This window comes from Rhincodon typus, chromosome 11 (assembly GCF_021869965.1).
Source record: "Rhincodon typus isolate 14 chromosome 11, sRhiTyp1.1, whole genome shotgun sequence".
Lineage (NCBI taxonomy): Eukaryota > Metazoa > Chordata > Chondrichthyes > Orectolobiformes > Rhincodontidae > Rhincodon > Rhincodon typus.
In genome coordinates, this window is record NC_063342.1 from 50,583,877 (window position 1) to 50,600,947 (window position 17,071).

The following is a 17,071-nucleotide window of genomic DNA, read 5'->3' on the forward strand; positions in this document are numbered from 1 at the left end:
CCAGGCAACGTTTAACGCAAGAGTTGGTCATCACGGCGCAAACACTTCATCTTACGTGACGGAAGGCTGCCACCATGATATAGCAGAGGTGAGGTCAGTTCAGAAATCAAAACTGCGGTGGCTGCGATACTTGGGATCGGAAACAGTAAAGAATCTACAAGTTCCCACGCCCACCTCCATCACACAAACTATAAATCTTTTGCTCTCCCTGAAAACTTGATTTTATTTTCATCAAGTTGAATTTTTTTCTGCCAAGCTAAAGGTCTGTTCAACACACTGCTTATCTCCAAAAGAGACCAATAAAAAAGATGATTTATACCCCCGCCCCGTATTGAAACAGAAGGGAAGTTAATTTATCAATGCCAACAGTTGCGCTTTGTTTGAAAAAGGACTATTAAAAGCTAAACTGGTAGGAATTGATAAAATTGCCAGGTTAGTACAGAAATCAAAGACTGGATGTTGCCAGATTAACGCCACAATCAAGTCGTTCGATCTGTTTTTTTTTCGAAAGGTGTCATCTAATTTGATTAATAGTGTCAACATCAGGAATTAGTGTCCCCACATTCACCGTAGCTTTGGTGAATTCAATAGGAAAATCCATTGGTTGTGTTACTTTGAAACTGTATATTCTTATATTTCAGCCTCACATAATTGAAGCTGAAGCTTTCTCAGTGGATCCATACTGGCATTAACTTGAACAAGATCGTATTATGATATCGAGAATATGAAATAAGCATCTTCTAAATACGTATACCCTCTGCACTTGCCATATACTATTTATAAGATATTTGAGTTCGCGTGGCAACCTTCTGTAACACCTCTACTCCAAGGAGCAGATTATCGTGCAAACCTAACCCATCCAATCACCTATTTGGAGTGACTCTGGGCCAGGTAACCTCTCCGCGAGTCTCGCGCTCAGCTGCTTGGCCATCAATTGGGTAAGTCAGCGCTGAGGCTCACTAACGCGGAAGGCGGTCACCGAAGCACGTCATGGCGAATATTCGTTAAACACTAACGTTTAGTAACCTGGGTGGCTCATTAGCAGAGATACAGCAAGACATCCAAGCAAATATTTGTTGGCAGCATTTTATAGCGGCGGTGGTGGTGGGGCTGAGGGGTCAATGTTATAATTTCCAAGGATGTATCCAGAAATTGAAAGTGAAACACAAATAAAACACCTTCTTTTCATTTACACCACCTCCGCTGAGCAAAGTTCATAAAACCATTTTTGTTGGTCGTGTCAGCGATGTAAGACAATGAATACTACTAGCAACTTCTGCCAATGTTCATTAAAACAACAGTGCTGGAAGAATGCGCTAAATGCTTGAAATAATCTTAACCCAGTGTAGGGATTACTTGTGGCAGTGCAGAAAATGCCAGTATTCATTCTTTCATTGACAAATTGGATCCTGGGTCCAAAGAACATTGTGGTCCACCTGAATGTTATGTTGTATTATTAAAGCTTTTTCTCCCTCTCGAAATTAACGAGATGGATGTTTTAATTGCTTTGCAATGTTGTGCTTATTAACTATCACACTTAGAAATTAGCCAGCACATACGCATAGGCAAGCGTGATTTGTGAATGAATGGAACTTTCCTGAAACGGAATGGCTGGCTGGAAAACACCTTCCTGTTGTGCAGCCTGAATGTCACCATACAGTCAGACAGAAAGCTGCCAGGGTTCGAGCCTATAAAATACATCAAGCTGCTTTAAGGAAACTATCTATCAGCTGACTGCACCTATTTTGGGCAGAACACAACTGGCACTTTTAGTTATTTTTAATTATGAATTTGAGTCGATTGTTCTGTACTGGTAGTGAGTTTGTCCGCAGTGGATAAATGCTCAGTTGTATAAATACTCGGGTTTTAGAATAAGCGCTTTCTCCAATTAGCTTGTTAAGCGTAACATTTTATTTTCGAGTGTCGCCACTCTTCTAGCCCATATCAAGAAGTTACAACAGTACACGTAATATACCAAGTTGCTTTTTATAAGGTTTTCGAAACCTCTATGGTTAATAAGTTAAATAAAATGTTTGTCCATAAATAATTATTCTACGAACCTAATACATCCACATCACTGTATAAGAACTGTCTGGTAATTCTAGAGAATAAACTTTCACAACACGCTGAGTGCAAATTTTCATTTTTTTTTTAAAAATGTACAATTATTTTCCTTGGAAATTCTGAAGAACGACCATCATGTACAGAAATCAATCACAGTTTAGTGAAATAAGCAGTCCACTCGGATTGGCAGTATTTTTGTCCCTTTGGTTTAGTAGCGAACCGCTGGTTGGCTACACTGATGTATATACATATATAGATATAAAATTCCAGACGTAACCAATGCATGTATGCCCGTGTATGCCAAACAACTCGTCCATCGCAGAAAGTCAACCTCAATTCATTCAGAAACAGTATCCCTTAAACCTGGCCACCAGGAATTGGGAAACTACCCGTGAGTTTTGAATACACTTCATCGCTCTTTTAATTTCAAAACTGCCCTGATTAGATCAAACACCAGTATATTAAAGAAAGTTTCTCTCAAGTATATTCTTAATCACGCGCTCCTATTACTATCTTCCCCTTTCAGGGAAATAAGAATGGTAGGAACATCGCAAATCTTGTATGTAAACAATGTAATTGATTTTCTCTTTCTGTCTCTGTCTTGGCTGTTTTTGATATTAAGTGTGGCTTGTTGGTGTGATGAAAGGGATACTGACTCTAATGGGGCATGCACAGTCTGAGAACCCAATCCACGCGGTGTAACTGGTCCTCTTTCTGAATTTGGTCTTGATCAGCAGCGTGTGTGAAGCCCCTTGCTGTGTACTCAGCACACTTCCTTGCCAGTGGAGGGTGCGGGAAGGATGTTGAGTTGTGTGAGTTGGGCGGCATGTTCCTTGGCTTTGAGTCTCAGTGCTGCGATACTGGACGCTCGTCTGTCTGCTGCTGCTACCGCGGGGTCTGCGAGGGCGCCGGTCTGCACTCCCCCTTCTACCCCCGGGGCCGACTGTCTCAGCAGGGCAGGCCCAGAGGCGCCTGTCAGCGGAGCTACTGTCGAGAAGAGCCTGAAACAGACAAGGATTTTCGAGATTATGATACGTGAAAGATTTTTGAGTCAAACACGATCAGCTGATTTGGTGACGGGTGGGGTACGAATGAATATAAAGGCTTTATTGATCGTGGGTGTGTGTGTGTGTGTGTGTGTGGGGGGGGGGGGGGATGCTAGTCTACACAACGTGCGAAGTAACACCGGACTCACATTATATCAGACTTGCACATCACACGTCGGACTATTTAATTAATTTTGATGTAAGAGGAAGCCTACCACTGTAAGAACGCGCCTTAAAATAACCAGTTTATTGCTAGAAGTTGCCTGTTTTATCAATTTGTAAGCTTGACATGAAATGAAGTTGGACCATTACTAGCAGGGACATGAATGGATCACAACTGCACGGTGAAACCACTTGGACAACTACGGTTTAGTGTAATCTGATCTCCGGAAGCAGTGATAATCCGTCATAGTCTCAGCTAGCATGATCAAAGTAAAACAAAATCAACTAGAATGTCGTTATTAGGGGTCTGGGATCTTTGTTAGAATTATTCAAATTCTCTTGCTGCTGCAAAGACAATATTCAGGCTAGAGTCAGGAGCTAATGTTTTTTAGGCAAGGTCGAACCTGAAACGTCAACACTTCTTCATTCTACAGCTGCGCCCCGACCTGATGGGGATATCCAGCACTCTCTCCCCCTCTCTCTCTCATTTTATTTCAGATTTCCATCTTCCGCAATATTTTGCTTTCGTATTAGCATTTAATTCATTGCGACTTCACAAAGTGCCCGTCTTCTATGATACGTATTCGGATCTGTGTATTTGACCCCCCTGTGTGCTAGCACAGGACCCATTTACTGAAGCCATCTTTCAGCGAGGGGTTTGGAAATGCTCTATGTGTTCATATTACTGAGCTGACTGATGTATCACAACTTTAGATCACAACGCTATCGCTTCTTAACTGATCATAAATTGTTGTTAGGTCACCTTACAGATCAGGTAACTGCAACCATGACCTCACACAGAAATATTACAAGGGAAGTAAGACACAGTGAGATCAGGGCATTTTTTGCCTGCGTAACCATACTGACATTGCGAGTGGTAATAACATCTTTCATATTCGTTCCGCTTGAAAGGGCATCTTTCAGTTTGCCTTCTCGGGTGATGGATGTTACAAAACAAGGGACAACTTTCGACTCTCACAGCCAAAACTTTTGCACCTTGACTGAAATAATTAATACTTTATATCTCCCTATCGAGATGTTTTATGAAAACCAGATACATTACTTTAAGAATGAATAACATGACAGGGCGTATTAATAAAACTAAGAATGACATCGAAAATTTAAGTTACTTTGGTGATTAAGCACGGTAGATTAGCCGCCACCTTCGCCTCCCCTAGAACTTGGTGATCATTTTAATTTCCCTCAATTAGTGTACGTCCTGGACTTGAATGGTTAAATTAGCGAAAGATTGGGCACATCACAGGCTCCCCTGCCATGGTACTCCTGCCTGGAAAGGGTGATGGAAAACCGTGAGGTTATCCGGCAGATATATTAGCACACATATGTGTCCGTGTTTTGATGTCCACTTTGTTAGTGCTGCAGCTCCGTGACTCTCAAATGGAAGAGCCAGTGGTGTCTGTCTGCATGGTATAGTCAGTAAAAATGATACGGTACAACTCACCTACTTTCTGATGAGTTGTGTTGCTCACCATACAGTTGCTGCTGCTCAGCTAATAGAAGTTTAAACCAACTGTTTAGTCAACCCTCTGAACAGGGGATGGAGAAGAATTGACAGAAGCCCATTGAAGTTGTATTGGCACTAAGACCGCACGTCTGGGGAGGGGTAACTGGAATCCAGTCATTCCCCTGTGCTAGATATGGTAATCTAATACTCAAGCCAATGGGGTCCGCTGTTGTCTATTATTAATGTCAACTTATAATGATCGAAAAGACCAGTCTCTTATTAATGTCAGCTTGTTTTGGATTACTTCCCCTGGAATACCCTGGAATCGATTCCCCTGAAATCGTATAGATTTGTGTCTATGCACGTTGGGGCTACTGAAACTATCTGTCATAAAGTCCAAAGATGTGCAGGTTATGTGGATTGGCCATGCTAAATTGCGCATAGTGTCCAGGGATGTGAAGGTTGGATGGATTAGTCATGGGAAATGCAGGGTTACAAACGATAGGGTAGGGGTTTGAGTTTGGGTGGGATGCTATTGAGTGTTGGTGTGGACTCGATGGGCCGAATGGCCTGCTTCCACACTGTAGAGATTCTATGATTTTCTGAAAGTATTTGTACTTCGGTGGGTTCCGAATGAGAAGAATGTCCACTCCGCATTAGACAAATGCCTCTTTGGCTTGAATGCTCCTAACCATAGCGACTGGTTTCTGTCCATGTCAGGCTCCTGACTGATCAGAAAGGCGACATTTGTAATTTCCCAGTGATGCGGAACAGTGCAAGGGAGTAAGGTGCAGGATAGATTATACACTATCAAACTTTAGTAAGAATAAACGGTTCAACCACGTTGTAAAACGGTTGTGGGACAGTTTGAATCTCGGATCGGGGTGTATTTCTTATGGATTCGCTTTATCTCCGTGCTCTGCGTGGCCTGTGTCTGGATTGTATGAGTTTCTGAATGCTGCAGTCGACTCGAGATCATACCGCACTGAATAACTTCTCAAGTACATAGCATGCAGATTTCAGATGGCTTTGTCAAATCATTTTCATGACGGTGTAAGCGACCAAATTATAAACCTTGAAAGGTAAAAGATACAGAGTTGGAGTGATCGAGTTGCTGTGTTCACCTTCCTTCTGAAATGCCCGGTATCATCCTTTTTTTTCTTTTAGCCCTCGTCAGTTCATCATTACCCTATTGCTACTTTCAGTTTCATTTTCTGGAAATAAATAAGGAATAAATATTCCAGATTTATTACTTTTTGCTAAATCTGATACAGCTCACTCAAAATCAAAACACAAGGTAGGTGGCCAACCCAAGAAATCAACACTGCCATGCATTGGCAGTTTGTGAAGAAACTAACTACATTAGAATAGTTTACAGCTAATCTGCGAGAAATGAAATATTGCTGGAAAGGATAGAATGTATAAACGTAGGGATGCCGAATGTTTTATTCAAACTTTGTCGCTATCTTAAGCAACGCATAATATGCACAGTAAGCAGTTTCGAGTTACAACATTGTCTCGACCGGTCTATTCGTAAGATTTTCTTTCATTTAGAGAAATCCCTCGAGAAATACTGGGCCATGAGCTAAACCGTACTGATGGTACAAGGGCCCCCGTCTGGATCTCGCAGTTGTGGAGAGCTCTTCCCTCGCCGTTTAGGTAAATCTGGAGCTTGCATTAACTGCTGCGGCTTTTCGCCGGAGCACTTGTCCTTTAGTTCATCAGGAAGCATTGAAAAGGCTTCATTGTTGTATCACGAATATTTGAAAATGAGCTTGATTTCTCCCCTTCACACGCACGCGCGCGCACACACACGCAGAGCTAGCAGCGGCTTGAATATATTTGCAAATTGTTCTGAAATATTCCTACTCTTGTTAACTATAATGTTACGAAGAGATTGTTCACTGTGTCGTTAGGGTAACTGAACATGATGCTGTTATATATGATTACGTGCAATGGCTTTTGAAGATCAGTTCATTCGTCTATCGCTGGATTTGTTACATTTCATGTGAGATTAATCATGACGCTGAATGATAATGTTTACTTTCACTCCATTATCTTGCTGACTTTTCACGTTAGCCATACTGCTGCTGTTATTCTAAAAGTAAAGTTTACTACCAACTTATTTTGTGATTAGCTGTTAGCCTTGTTCTTTTACAAAATGGGGTTTGGCCGCTGGTTCTGAACGAATTGCTCTAATTCCCCCTTGTTCGTTGTGCCTGCTGACTGATTGATTCTGATTCTCTCGTGCTTCTTGACCTGTTGGTGATGTTGCTGCTCTTGGAGGCGGGAGAGGCTCTGCCTGATGTTCTTACCTGCCGAAGTGCGGAGTGATGAAAGGATGTCTGAACATGGCCGCTCCCAGAAAGGTGCCGAGGCCTAACGGGGCCCCGCTGGGGGGTAAAGCGGCGGTCCCTGGTGGAGGTGGAAGCCCGGGGAAAGCTGCGGCTGCGGCTGCGGCGGCGGCTGCGGCGGCTGACCAGGCTGATTCCAGGCTCGGGTGGTGTCCGAAGGGACTACTGTCCAGGTAAGGTCCCAGCGGGTGTCCCGCTCCCAACGGGCTGGCGAAGGACAAACCGCCTGGATGGCTCTGAGCTCCGGCTTTCTCTCGCTTTCGCCACTTAGCTCTGCGGTTCTGAAACCAAACCTGCAAAAAAAAAGTTCAACTTCTTTAACAAAAACCTTTTCAAAATCTGTGGAAATGAAGTACGGGGTGCGGGGCGGAGGGGGTTGGGGAGAAGTGTCCTGTAAATAAATTCACTTTCGGATTGCAACCAGCAATACAAATGACATTGAATGGTTAACGAGCGCAAAATAATTGCTGGATTTCAATTCTACAATTATTATAAAGAAATGATGCACTTTAAAAATATTATCATTTACTACCAACGATTTAAATTTCACATTAGTTCCACAGAGCAATGTAAAACAGATGTATCTTGACACCAGTTATCAACGCTCAGAAATTGATAGAATTGTATAGTAATTGCCCAAATCGGATGGCGTGAGGCACAAACTCTATCGCACAATTTCATATTACAGATACATAATACCCTCTTTGGATTCAGGCTTCAAACCACATCAACTATACACAGATTCCTGCCTTTACCGGAGAAATATCAAATACATAATGAATTAAAATAATGAAGCGATCTAAAATCGGATTGGGAAACTTTATAAATATGCCCTCGCAAATTTGGAGATAATGTACAACACTGAGATTGCGATTATAATTATAATCGAGTTGATGAACTAAAAAGGTATCAGATAGTGTCTTCGTGATTTATGTCATCGCTTTCAAATTGACCTTAATTAATTGACATCAGTTAATAGATTTTTTAAAAAGGAGGAATTAAAATATAAAATAACGCGCTACGATTAATTTTACTAGACTGTCTCCTCAGTTTTATTGAGTCCAAACAGTCTTTTGTAAAGAAAAAGAGAGAGAGAAAAAAAGTTATTTAACTTTCCCACGACTAGCTGAGCGGAAAATAATCATTCCTGGCTGCCTGTCACGTTGGGTATTTAACAATAGAACAATGTGTCAACAGAACCAGGGAGAATCTCATCATTAGCCCCTTTAATGCAAGAAGCTGTTGTGTATTAAATGAGCCATATGGAATTTATTAGGTCTTATCAGCGCTTGATTGTAACTGTAAAGTGATTTACTCGGCCTTTACCTCCCAACATATGTTTTATGTGCCCCGTGTTCGCAATAAGGCGCCAATCATAATGTTTATCGTCGCTTTGGTTATGAAGCTTGGAGAGAAAATGTAGTGCTATGGGCCCTATCAACTTTACCAGCTCTTTACTTTGCACCATGACATTACATTCACTAAAAGCGAAGGAAGCCCAATCCTTTCTTGCTGTTTTAAAGTCTTTGGTTGCTGTGGCGAAAAGGTATTTTCATTACTCATATTTGCGCAGTCACATCCGCAGAAAATCTGACACAGATCAGTATACTGTATCTGGCACAGTCCAGTCAGGTTTAAGATTGCAAGTCCGAGGCTATCTTTAGCATTATTATTTCTTTTAAACCCAAAAGAAATGTGGATCATAAGTAATGAAAATAGAAAAAAAAGAACCCTATAACTTTAGATAAAAACATCTAATATACCTAGGCTTTGATGGGAAGACTGGCCCAGAATTTATCTGTCTATCTATTCACACGTTAGTTACAACTTACTTGTACTCGTGCTTCGGTTAAATCTAGCCGCATCGCCAGCTCCTCCCTGTACAAAACACAGAAAGAAGTGAAAATACACTTTCAGCACTCCCATAGTTCGCGGTAGGTTTTTTTTTGGAAAGCTAATACTGGTTTCAAGTTCTATATGAGGATCAAACATGACCAAGCAGCTATTTACGGACGCTCTCCAGTCTTTCCTGTTTCCATGGGCCATAAAATAGGCCAGACGAAGCATGCAAACATCGAGCAAGCGGCTCATCTCCAACATTTTCAGCAATGTCACAACCACCAGAATATGTCATTATTTGATACAGGAAATCGCCCTTTTTAGTACTAAACGGAAACGAATTTTAATTCTGAAGAGCATTGTAAATTCATTGAAAGTATCAGAGCGATTATATATGCTAATAATTGTTTTCCTTCTCTCCCGACCGTGACACATCTGATAAAAGTCAGTTTTCGTTTTCATTTGTTACATTGTTCCACTTGTATCGTGATCCGTTGCTTTGTAAACAATTCACTTTCAGTCAATGGGGTGAACGAGAAAGGTTTCTAATGTGCACACGGATTTTGAGAGCTTAGAATTTCACGCACTGCATTTTCTTCAGATTAGAGATATAGACGGGCTAAAGTCTTGAAATCCATGGGGTGCAGCAAAAAGCGGCAGTCGATCTAAAAAGGGGCTGCCGGGTGGGGAGTGCTGTGCTCGGAGAGTTAATCTGGAGTCATTGCTTTGACAGAAGCGACACTAGCGAGTGGAGAGCTGGAAAAGTGACCAGCCTCCGATAGATCAATCGATCAAGTAGGTCTCTATCGTGGGACTATTCGGTGTGGCAATAAACACCACAGCTGCGAATGGAAATCAAGTTAGAAACAATTAAAGACTGCTAGGTGTATCAATAAAGCTTTCAGTCTGTGGTCCGGTCTTTGTAAGTTCTGTAAGTTTTTTTTAAAATTACAGTCTGTACTTACCTGGTGAAGACGTCTGGGTAGTGTGTTTTCTGAAAAGCTCTCTCTAGTTCTTCAAGCTGGTAGCTGGTGAATGTAGTCCTATATCGCCGCTGTTTCCTTTTTAACATACCTTCTTCAGAGTCACTACCGGCTGATAGACACAGACTGTCCTCCCCATCCTTCACATCCACGTCTGTCTGAGCCTCCTCCACAAGTTTAGGGCTTAAGTCATCTTCAACCGCGTCCTCTTTCGCATCTCCCTCAAACGACTTGTCAGCGGGCTCCAGCGAACTTAGTTCTGGAGCCGGGACCAGGTTCTGTGTGCTGTCCCCTTGCGTTTTGCCCAGGCTGAAGTTTTCTTTGTAGGATTTACTGCGGCTGATGCTTACTTGTGGGGCCTGGCTGATTTTCAGATCGGTGTTTCGGAACGGTTCGGAGGATCTGTCTCTCTCCAATTTCTCGTTAGCAATCTCGTTAAATCCCCGAGCGTCAAAGATTTTACTTCCCAGCCCGTATAGTCTTCGGAACTTCGGGGGGAAATGGAGCTCAGAGTCAAAAGACATGTTTTCCTTGGGTGATCCTATGTGTAAAAAAACACGAGAACCCATAATCAATCATTTAGCGGCGTTATTGAAAACAGAATATTTAGTAGTGAGATGTACTTTGAGAGCCTGTGTTTTACAGGTGTAACCGGACACTCAGTACTGGAACCCACTGCCAATGCCTAATATATTCGGCTGACAAGGACCGAGCTACTGTTCCATTTCGTGAAGTTTAGACTCTGGACGTAGCGAAAGGTTAATGTATAAAAATGATAAAACTGCCAGAATTTTCATTCCTAAGAGAACATGTATCACTAGGGGCAGGCCGCGAGAATCTGGTGGAGCTGCAATGGAGAGTCTGCTTTTTTTTTTGGCAAATCTGTTCTCACAATAAGCGACACTCTTGAAGCAATCAACTTTCAGAGAAAAGGTCGGTTCATTTTAGGAGAGGACGGTTGGACTGGACTCTTGGATTGGCCGTTAATTAGAATTCGTATACCCTACATGATTAATGAATTAGTAATTCAGGCAAACTCCGCGCTGCCGAAATATATTTATCTGTCTACAGACAGAAAAACAGTTCTAAATGAACATTCCCCTTTAAAAAAAGCAGCGATTACCACTAATGTGTGGATATTTACTTCTGTTTGCAGCTAATATGCTACATGTGCAAAAAAGTTATTTTTATGTCCTTTGATTTTCCTGAGGATTTAGAACGCGTTGAAAAATCATCGCCTTCCACCATTTTCCACTGTCAGAAACACTTTTCAACTTTAATCTACTTTGCTTCTCCAAGTGCTACTGAAAAAAGCCCGCGATTTAACAGGATAAATCGAATTTAAGTTATTTTAAGGTTTTTTAATATAATCCTAAGAATCTTTTAAATGTTTCGAATAGGTCCCTCTTCATTGATATTCAAAATATGCACGAGTTAAAATGTCGAGAGCAGTAAAGGGAGAAGAGCGGAAAGTGAGAACAGGGATTTCCCTTTCGGAGCTTAGTTATCGCGAAAGGTGCAATCCGATATTGCTGTGTTTATCGACAGCATATTTGGAAAGTAACCAATTGCAAACACGCCATCTCTATGAAGCCAAATTGATCATTGTAAACAAAGCAAACAACCCACCCCCCCAACACACACACACAAATTAAGCCACAAAATAAAACAAAATAACATGCTGCATGAATCGATAATATTTTCTAGAACATGTATAGCCAGAGCTCGGTGTCCCTAGTCTGAACCAGAAACTATGTCCACTGTTGCAAAATGACCCAAGTGCTTTAAGACCTATTTAAACAGGATACGCGTTTCAAACGATACTGAGTTACATTTGTAAACCAGGTGCCGATGCTCCTTGCAAATTGGAGTTGTAGTGTCAACACATCTAACCCTCAGAAGAATACGAAATTAGTTTTTTTTAAAAAATGTTGCTTAAAAGTGCAGCTGGACCTGTGATCCAGCGAAGTTTTACAGCAAAGAAAAAAAACCTTACCTTCACTAGCTGTGTCCGGCTCATTCCTGGCTGTGAGAAGCGGCAACGCTTGAGCTCCAATACATCTAATCTTACAGGGGCTCCTTCTGCCCAGAATACTGTCGATGCAGTAAGAGGACAGCAAAGTTGGAGATTTACTTTTGCACTCGGATCTCTCGCAAATCTCCTCCTTGTATTGAGTGGTCATGGTTGGAGCCTGAGTTCTGAGTTGCCGGAGGCTACGATTCCCCCACTTGTACGGCAATCGCTCTTGCTCTGATCGAGGTACTAATGACATTTGTATTGGGCTGTAATTGCTTTGCTCTCGATTCTCCAACACACGTGCTGAAACCTCTGTGATTGGCTCTCCGGGACCTGGGGAGCTTCTTTTTTTACATTCCACCAACAGGAAGTTTAGGCGAATGGGAAAACGAGGTATGGATCTTTAAGGAATGAACCCGGTGAAAGAGCTCATTTCCTCCGGCTGCAGTTGTAAAGAGCGGCTGTTTCATCTTTCAAGCCATGAGGCTGCACTTAGCCGAATAGACGGTGGGTGTAGTAACACGCAGATCCCCTGCGTAATGTCACTCAGCAAGTTATCTGCCTTTTTTTTCGATTTGAAAAGTGGCAGAGTGTATATTTAAATCTGATCGATCTGAATGAACCTTTGGGAAAGATTAATTAAGATATAGGTCAGAACATTTTTCATCGAGTGACAATTTCTGCATCTAAGCATTTATGAATTACAACTTAAAGTCAGGGTCTGGCCTTATATCCATTGCAAAATTGTATCAATATGATAGATTTCAATTGGAAAATGCTGCATTTCTGAATGTAAGCTTGAACTGAGTAACCCCCTCATCCTGTTCTGTCAGTCACTCATTGTGAATCAATGCACTGTAATTTAGGTCAACATTAAATCACTGTCTGCTCAAACATTATATCTCGTTGGTATAAAGTGATTTTTCTCTCTCTGTCTTTCTCTGTTGTCAGAATGTCCAGGTGTTTTAATTGTAACACTTTTGTAACAATGTAAAGAATTTCAGCGTCTAATTCCGGGAACGTCTGTAAACCCAGCACACTCAATAATCCGCAACAGGACTTTGTAACTACTCCTTCTTCACCCATCAAATTAAAGGCTAGATTAACTTGTAATGTGATATATTAAACGTTCGTATCGGTAGCTAAATGTGTTTTACAATAACGATTGTCGTGATTTTTATGGGATATGGATCTTGTCAGTAGATGTGATATATACTATCAGGAATGTGATCGGGGTGTACAGTTGATCAATGCTGAGATGGTTGTAATCATTTCATAAACTAACCTTGTAAAGCCCTAGGTGAGAAATAGTAAGTTATATGGACCAGCCGAATTGCTCAATTCTTGGAACTCCATTCAGCTATTCGGTATGGAAATTAATTTGACGATCTTTCGTTTAGTCTCATCAAATGTTGCTTTTAAATGGCGTATTGCAGATATTTCGCGGCGGAGAACTTCATTTTGTATCTATAATAGACTAAAACGGCGCATTGCGTGACTGTTGGGGGGTGGGTAGTGGAGTGGGGGTGTTGGGGGAGAGCCCGAAACGTTTGGTTTTTCGAGCACAGACCTAAATTTAATTACACAGCGAAAACAACCAACTCAACTACATATCAACATAATAATCCCAAACAACAGGCGTCTCATACTTAGTTTTTTTTCGCCTCGTGTCGTTAAATGCCTTCGGTTTTTCAAAGCAAGAAGAATACAGAGTTTTCGAAACTATTGTACTGCAAACATATATTTCTGAACTCATTTTGGCTAGACTTTAGACAGTTGCTGATTGAGGGAGGCACATCATTTATAAGAGAGAGATGGGAAAGGATCTGTCACCCTATCTTCCGCACAATCAGTCAGAAAAACACAGCTCATCTACAAAGCAAATCGACTGCAGCGGCGGCAAGAAAACCGGCCAAATCTTAAAAATACTTCAGTCTGATAGAATAGAACAGATTCGCTTGAACATATTGGGCATACAATTTTCAACCAGCTAAATTTTCAAAAGAAAAGGGAAGGGAATTTATAGGATGAAGGTAATTATGAATAACAGCAAACACACACGCATATTAAAAACAGACTAGACATGTAGATTAATGTTTTATTCACGTATTTTCATAAATTTATATTTTAAAACAAACCTAAAATATTTATTGTTTAATCGTCTACTGCTTCAGGATGCAAAATGAACTGATTTTTGACCAAAAGGATTTGGAACTACTTATCTGGGGCAAGAGGCGACTTACATATCCACAAAATAATCAGGTTCACGTTTGTCTGTGCGGAGGCAAATATAAAGGACTGCCATGAATGGAGTAATAACATCTCCCACTATCTGAAACAAGCGTATCAAGCCTTTAGTGTATGAACAGATTCCTCCTTCTGTTTGTGAATGTGGATGCCTGAAAGGGAGAGGCAGACATGAGCTCGATTAGACCCTCAGGAAAATGTATTCTAATCCCGCATATTGAGGCTGCTGGGTGTCATCCGAATGTACCGTCTTGGGACCGCAGCAATACCTCGTAGATCAATTTGTAAAACATCATTAAAAATGCTTTACATTCGTTATTTTTTAAACAGGGTCGGCCGTGGAGTTTGGGGTGGGGTGGGGTGATGTTTAACATGCAGGCGTATTTGCCCGTGAATGAAGTGGAACATGATGGTGTTAATGTTACTTCGTGAGCTGTGATTGCTCCTTTCTCTAAACGAATAAAATTGACATGAATTGACATAATGGGCGATTAAAAGTGCTAGATATGTTCATACAAAGTGCGTTATTAACACTCATCATTAACTCCTCGCTTGTAATCGAACGTGTCAGTCTTACACAGCACAACTTAAGGCATCTACAAGCTTTAATGACGTTGGAACCAATGGGTGCTGAATGATTGCTATGGCATTTTGAAAATATTTTGTTTTAAATTCCTTCGAGAATGAGTGCGAGGAACATATGTTGTGGCTGATAACCATTGCTGCTGGAATATTTAGTCAACAGTTTTTTTTGCTACTTCTACTTAGCTTTATCTCCAGCAATATGTGTATATCTTTGTGTGTCCGTATATAGCGTCTGAAACATCGCCTGCCGAAAGCTACACTGTGAACGGTCGAACTCACTGCCTACTTTGATCAGATTCCCTCAATCTTCAATTGCCTCTTCACCAATACATTTACTCCTTTGCAGGTCTACTCCCAAGCGGCCTTATCTTATTCTTGACTGCTGTGTAAATTGAAAACGAGCGAACGGGAGAAGATCAGAATGTAACCATATAGCAATTATAGTCAGCAAGTCAAGTATGATAGAGTACGCACTCTATCATAGGAAACAAATGACGATCAAAGGAAAATTTATTTTGTTTTAATCATTAACCTAATGGATATTAATGTTGAACATAGGTAGAGGCAGTCAGGTGTTGAACAATTAATGAGACTAAAATAAAGAACTGCGGATGCTGGAGATCCGAAACAAAACCAGAAAACTGCTGGAAAAAAGAACTCAGCAGGTCTGGCAGCATCTGTGGAGAGAAAGCAGAGTTAATGTTTCGGGTCTGGTGACCCTTCCTCAGAACAATAAACCCGAGAGTATTTTCAGGACAATTAATACTGTTAGAAAGCTAAGATTCCGCACAGGCAGCTGCATTGCTTCCAACATGAACTGAAATAACGATTAATGAGAGCTAGCGATTCATTTTGTTTATTTTGTATACCGATGGCGGCATTGCCAAATACATAATTTGGATTATGTACTACAGAGCGCCATTAATCTCGATCCAATTTTGAGCCACTTTTGTGAACCTACTGATTCTTAACTAAAATATTTGTCATAGAGTGGCAGATTAGCAATTATAAATTCATTCGGCGTGGCGGGTTTTTGTTCTAAACATCACATTCTGCATCTATGTTATGAATTATGGCCATGATGTGGAGGTGCCGGTGTTGGACTGGAGTGAACAAAGTCAGGAATTGTACAACACCAGATTATAGTCCAACAGGTTTATTTGAAACACAACCTTTCGGAACTAACACCTGAAGGATCAATTATGGCGGCGTTTGTAGGAGAGACTTGTATAATTGAATGTGCCCAGAGTTGGGAGTAGAACAGGGAAGGTCTAAACATTGATTTATTCCCTAGCTGCCTCCGGCTTACAGCAGTACTTGTCATCAATGTCTCAAGTTTGAAATCTTATCACATATCTCCCGGGGTAAACTTATTCAGTCGTTTCTCTAAAATATGTATCCGCTCCCATTAATAACATCCTAACCATGTTGTAGCACTAAAGCTCATGGACATTAACGTGGCAAGAGCAAAAAGTCCGTTGCCAGTGGTTAGAATATGGAGAGTTTTTTGAGACCTTGGGTTCATTGCTTCGATTGCTGCAAGTTGTAAGGATGAGTTTTTGTAGTTTCTTCATTGCCTGTGGCCGCCTTTAGACGTTGAAACAGCTAAAAATTTGATTTCCTGCATGCTCCCGCCTCACCTGTATACGAAAAGGTTGGTACGAATAGCTTTGAAGCCCTATTTCGAGTCGAATTCACTAAAACGTGATGTACACGATCGCAGCTCAATAACACATTCCGACCGGTGACCAGCTGAAACATGAAACCGGTATGTCTGCTGCTCAGGTATTGTGGTTTCCCAAACTTCCAATTCACGAAAATCCGAGTTGAAATTCAATACACCGGGAATGGGAATGACATCTCACTACTTACCCACAGGCCACAAGCAAACCCTGGAATCAGTACAAATTCAACAGGTCATTTTGCGGTACCTGTAATTTATAAGATCGCAATGATATATTTCAAGACAATAGCCCAGTAGAAAACCGCAACATTTCGTTTCCGATGTCACTACAATGATGTACGCTCATCAATCGAGATTCTCGCTTTATTGTTAAAATCAAAACAAACTGCGGCACTGCTGATATAAGTCTCTGAAGTCTATGCTAATATGCATTGGTTCTTCACTTTGACACAAAAAAGACAAAACTTCCGAAATACATTTTAACTTTCGCAGTAAATTGTCACAATTAAGACAGCGGGAAACAGGGGAAAGGACAAACATCTGCAGTAACAATTACTGTTATTTTCTACGCATTTTTGTTCCGTTGTTGAAAGTATCTTCTTTATGCAATAGGGAATTTGCATTT

At 41.1% G+C, this 17,071-nt stretch overlaps 1 protein-coding gene across 1 annotated transcript; it reads right to left on the reverse strand.

The window, feature by feature from the left end:
• Window positions 1-998: 998 nt before the first annotated feature.
• Window positions 999-12,227, reverse strand: arxa (aristaless related homeobox a). The gene is made up of 5 exons (XM_020532960.2): window positions 11,910-12,227; window positions 9,896-10,454; window positions 8,924-8,969; window positions 7,053-7,384; window positions 999-3,065 (listed from the first exon to the last, which is right to left on the reverse strand). The coding sequence occupies exons 1-5, from the start codon at window positions 12,184-12,186 to the stop codon at window positions 2,828-2,830; spliced, it is 1,452 nt and encodes a 483-aa protein (XP_020388549.2). The 5' UTR covers window positions 12,187-12,227; the 3' UTR covers window positions 999-2,827.
• Between the last annotated feature and the right edge of the window lie 4,844 nt (window positions 12,228-17,071).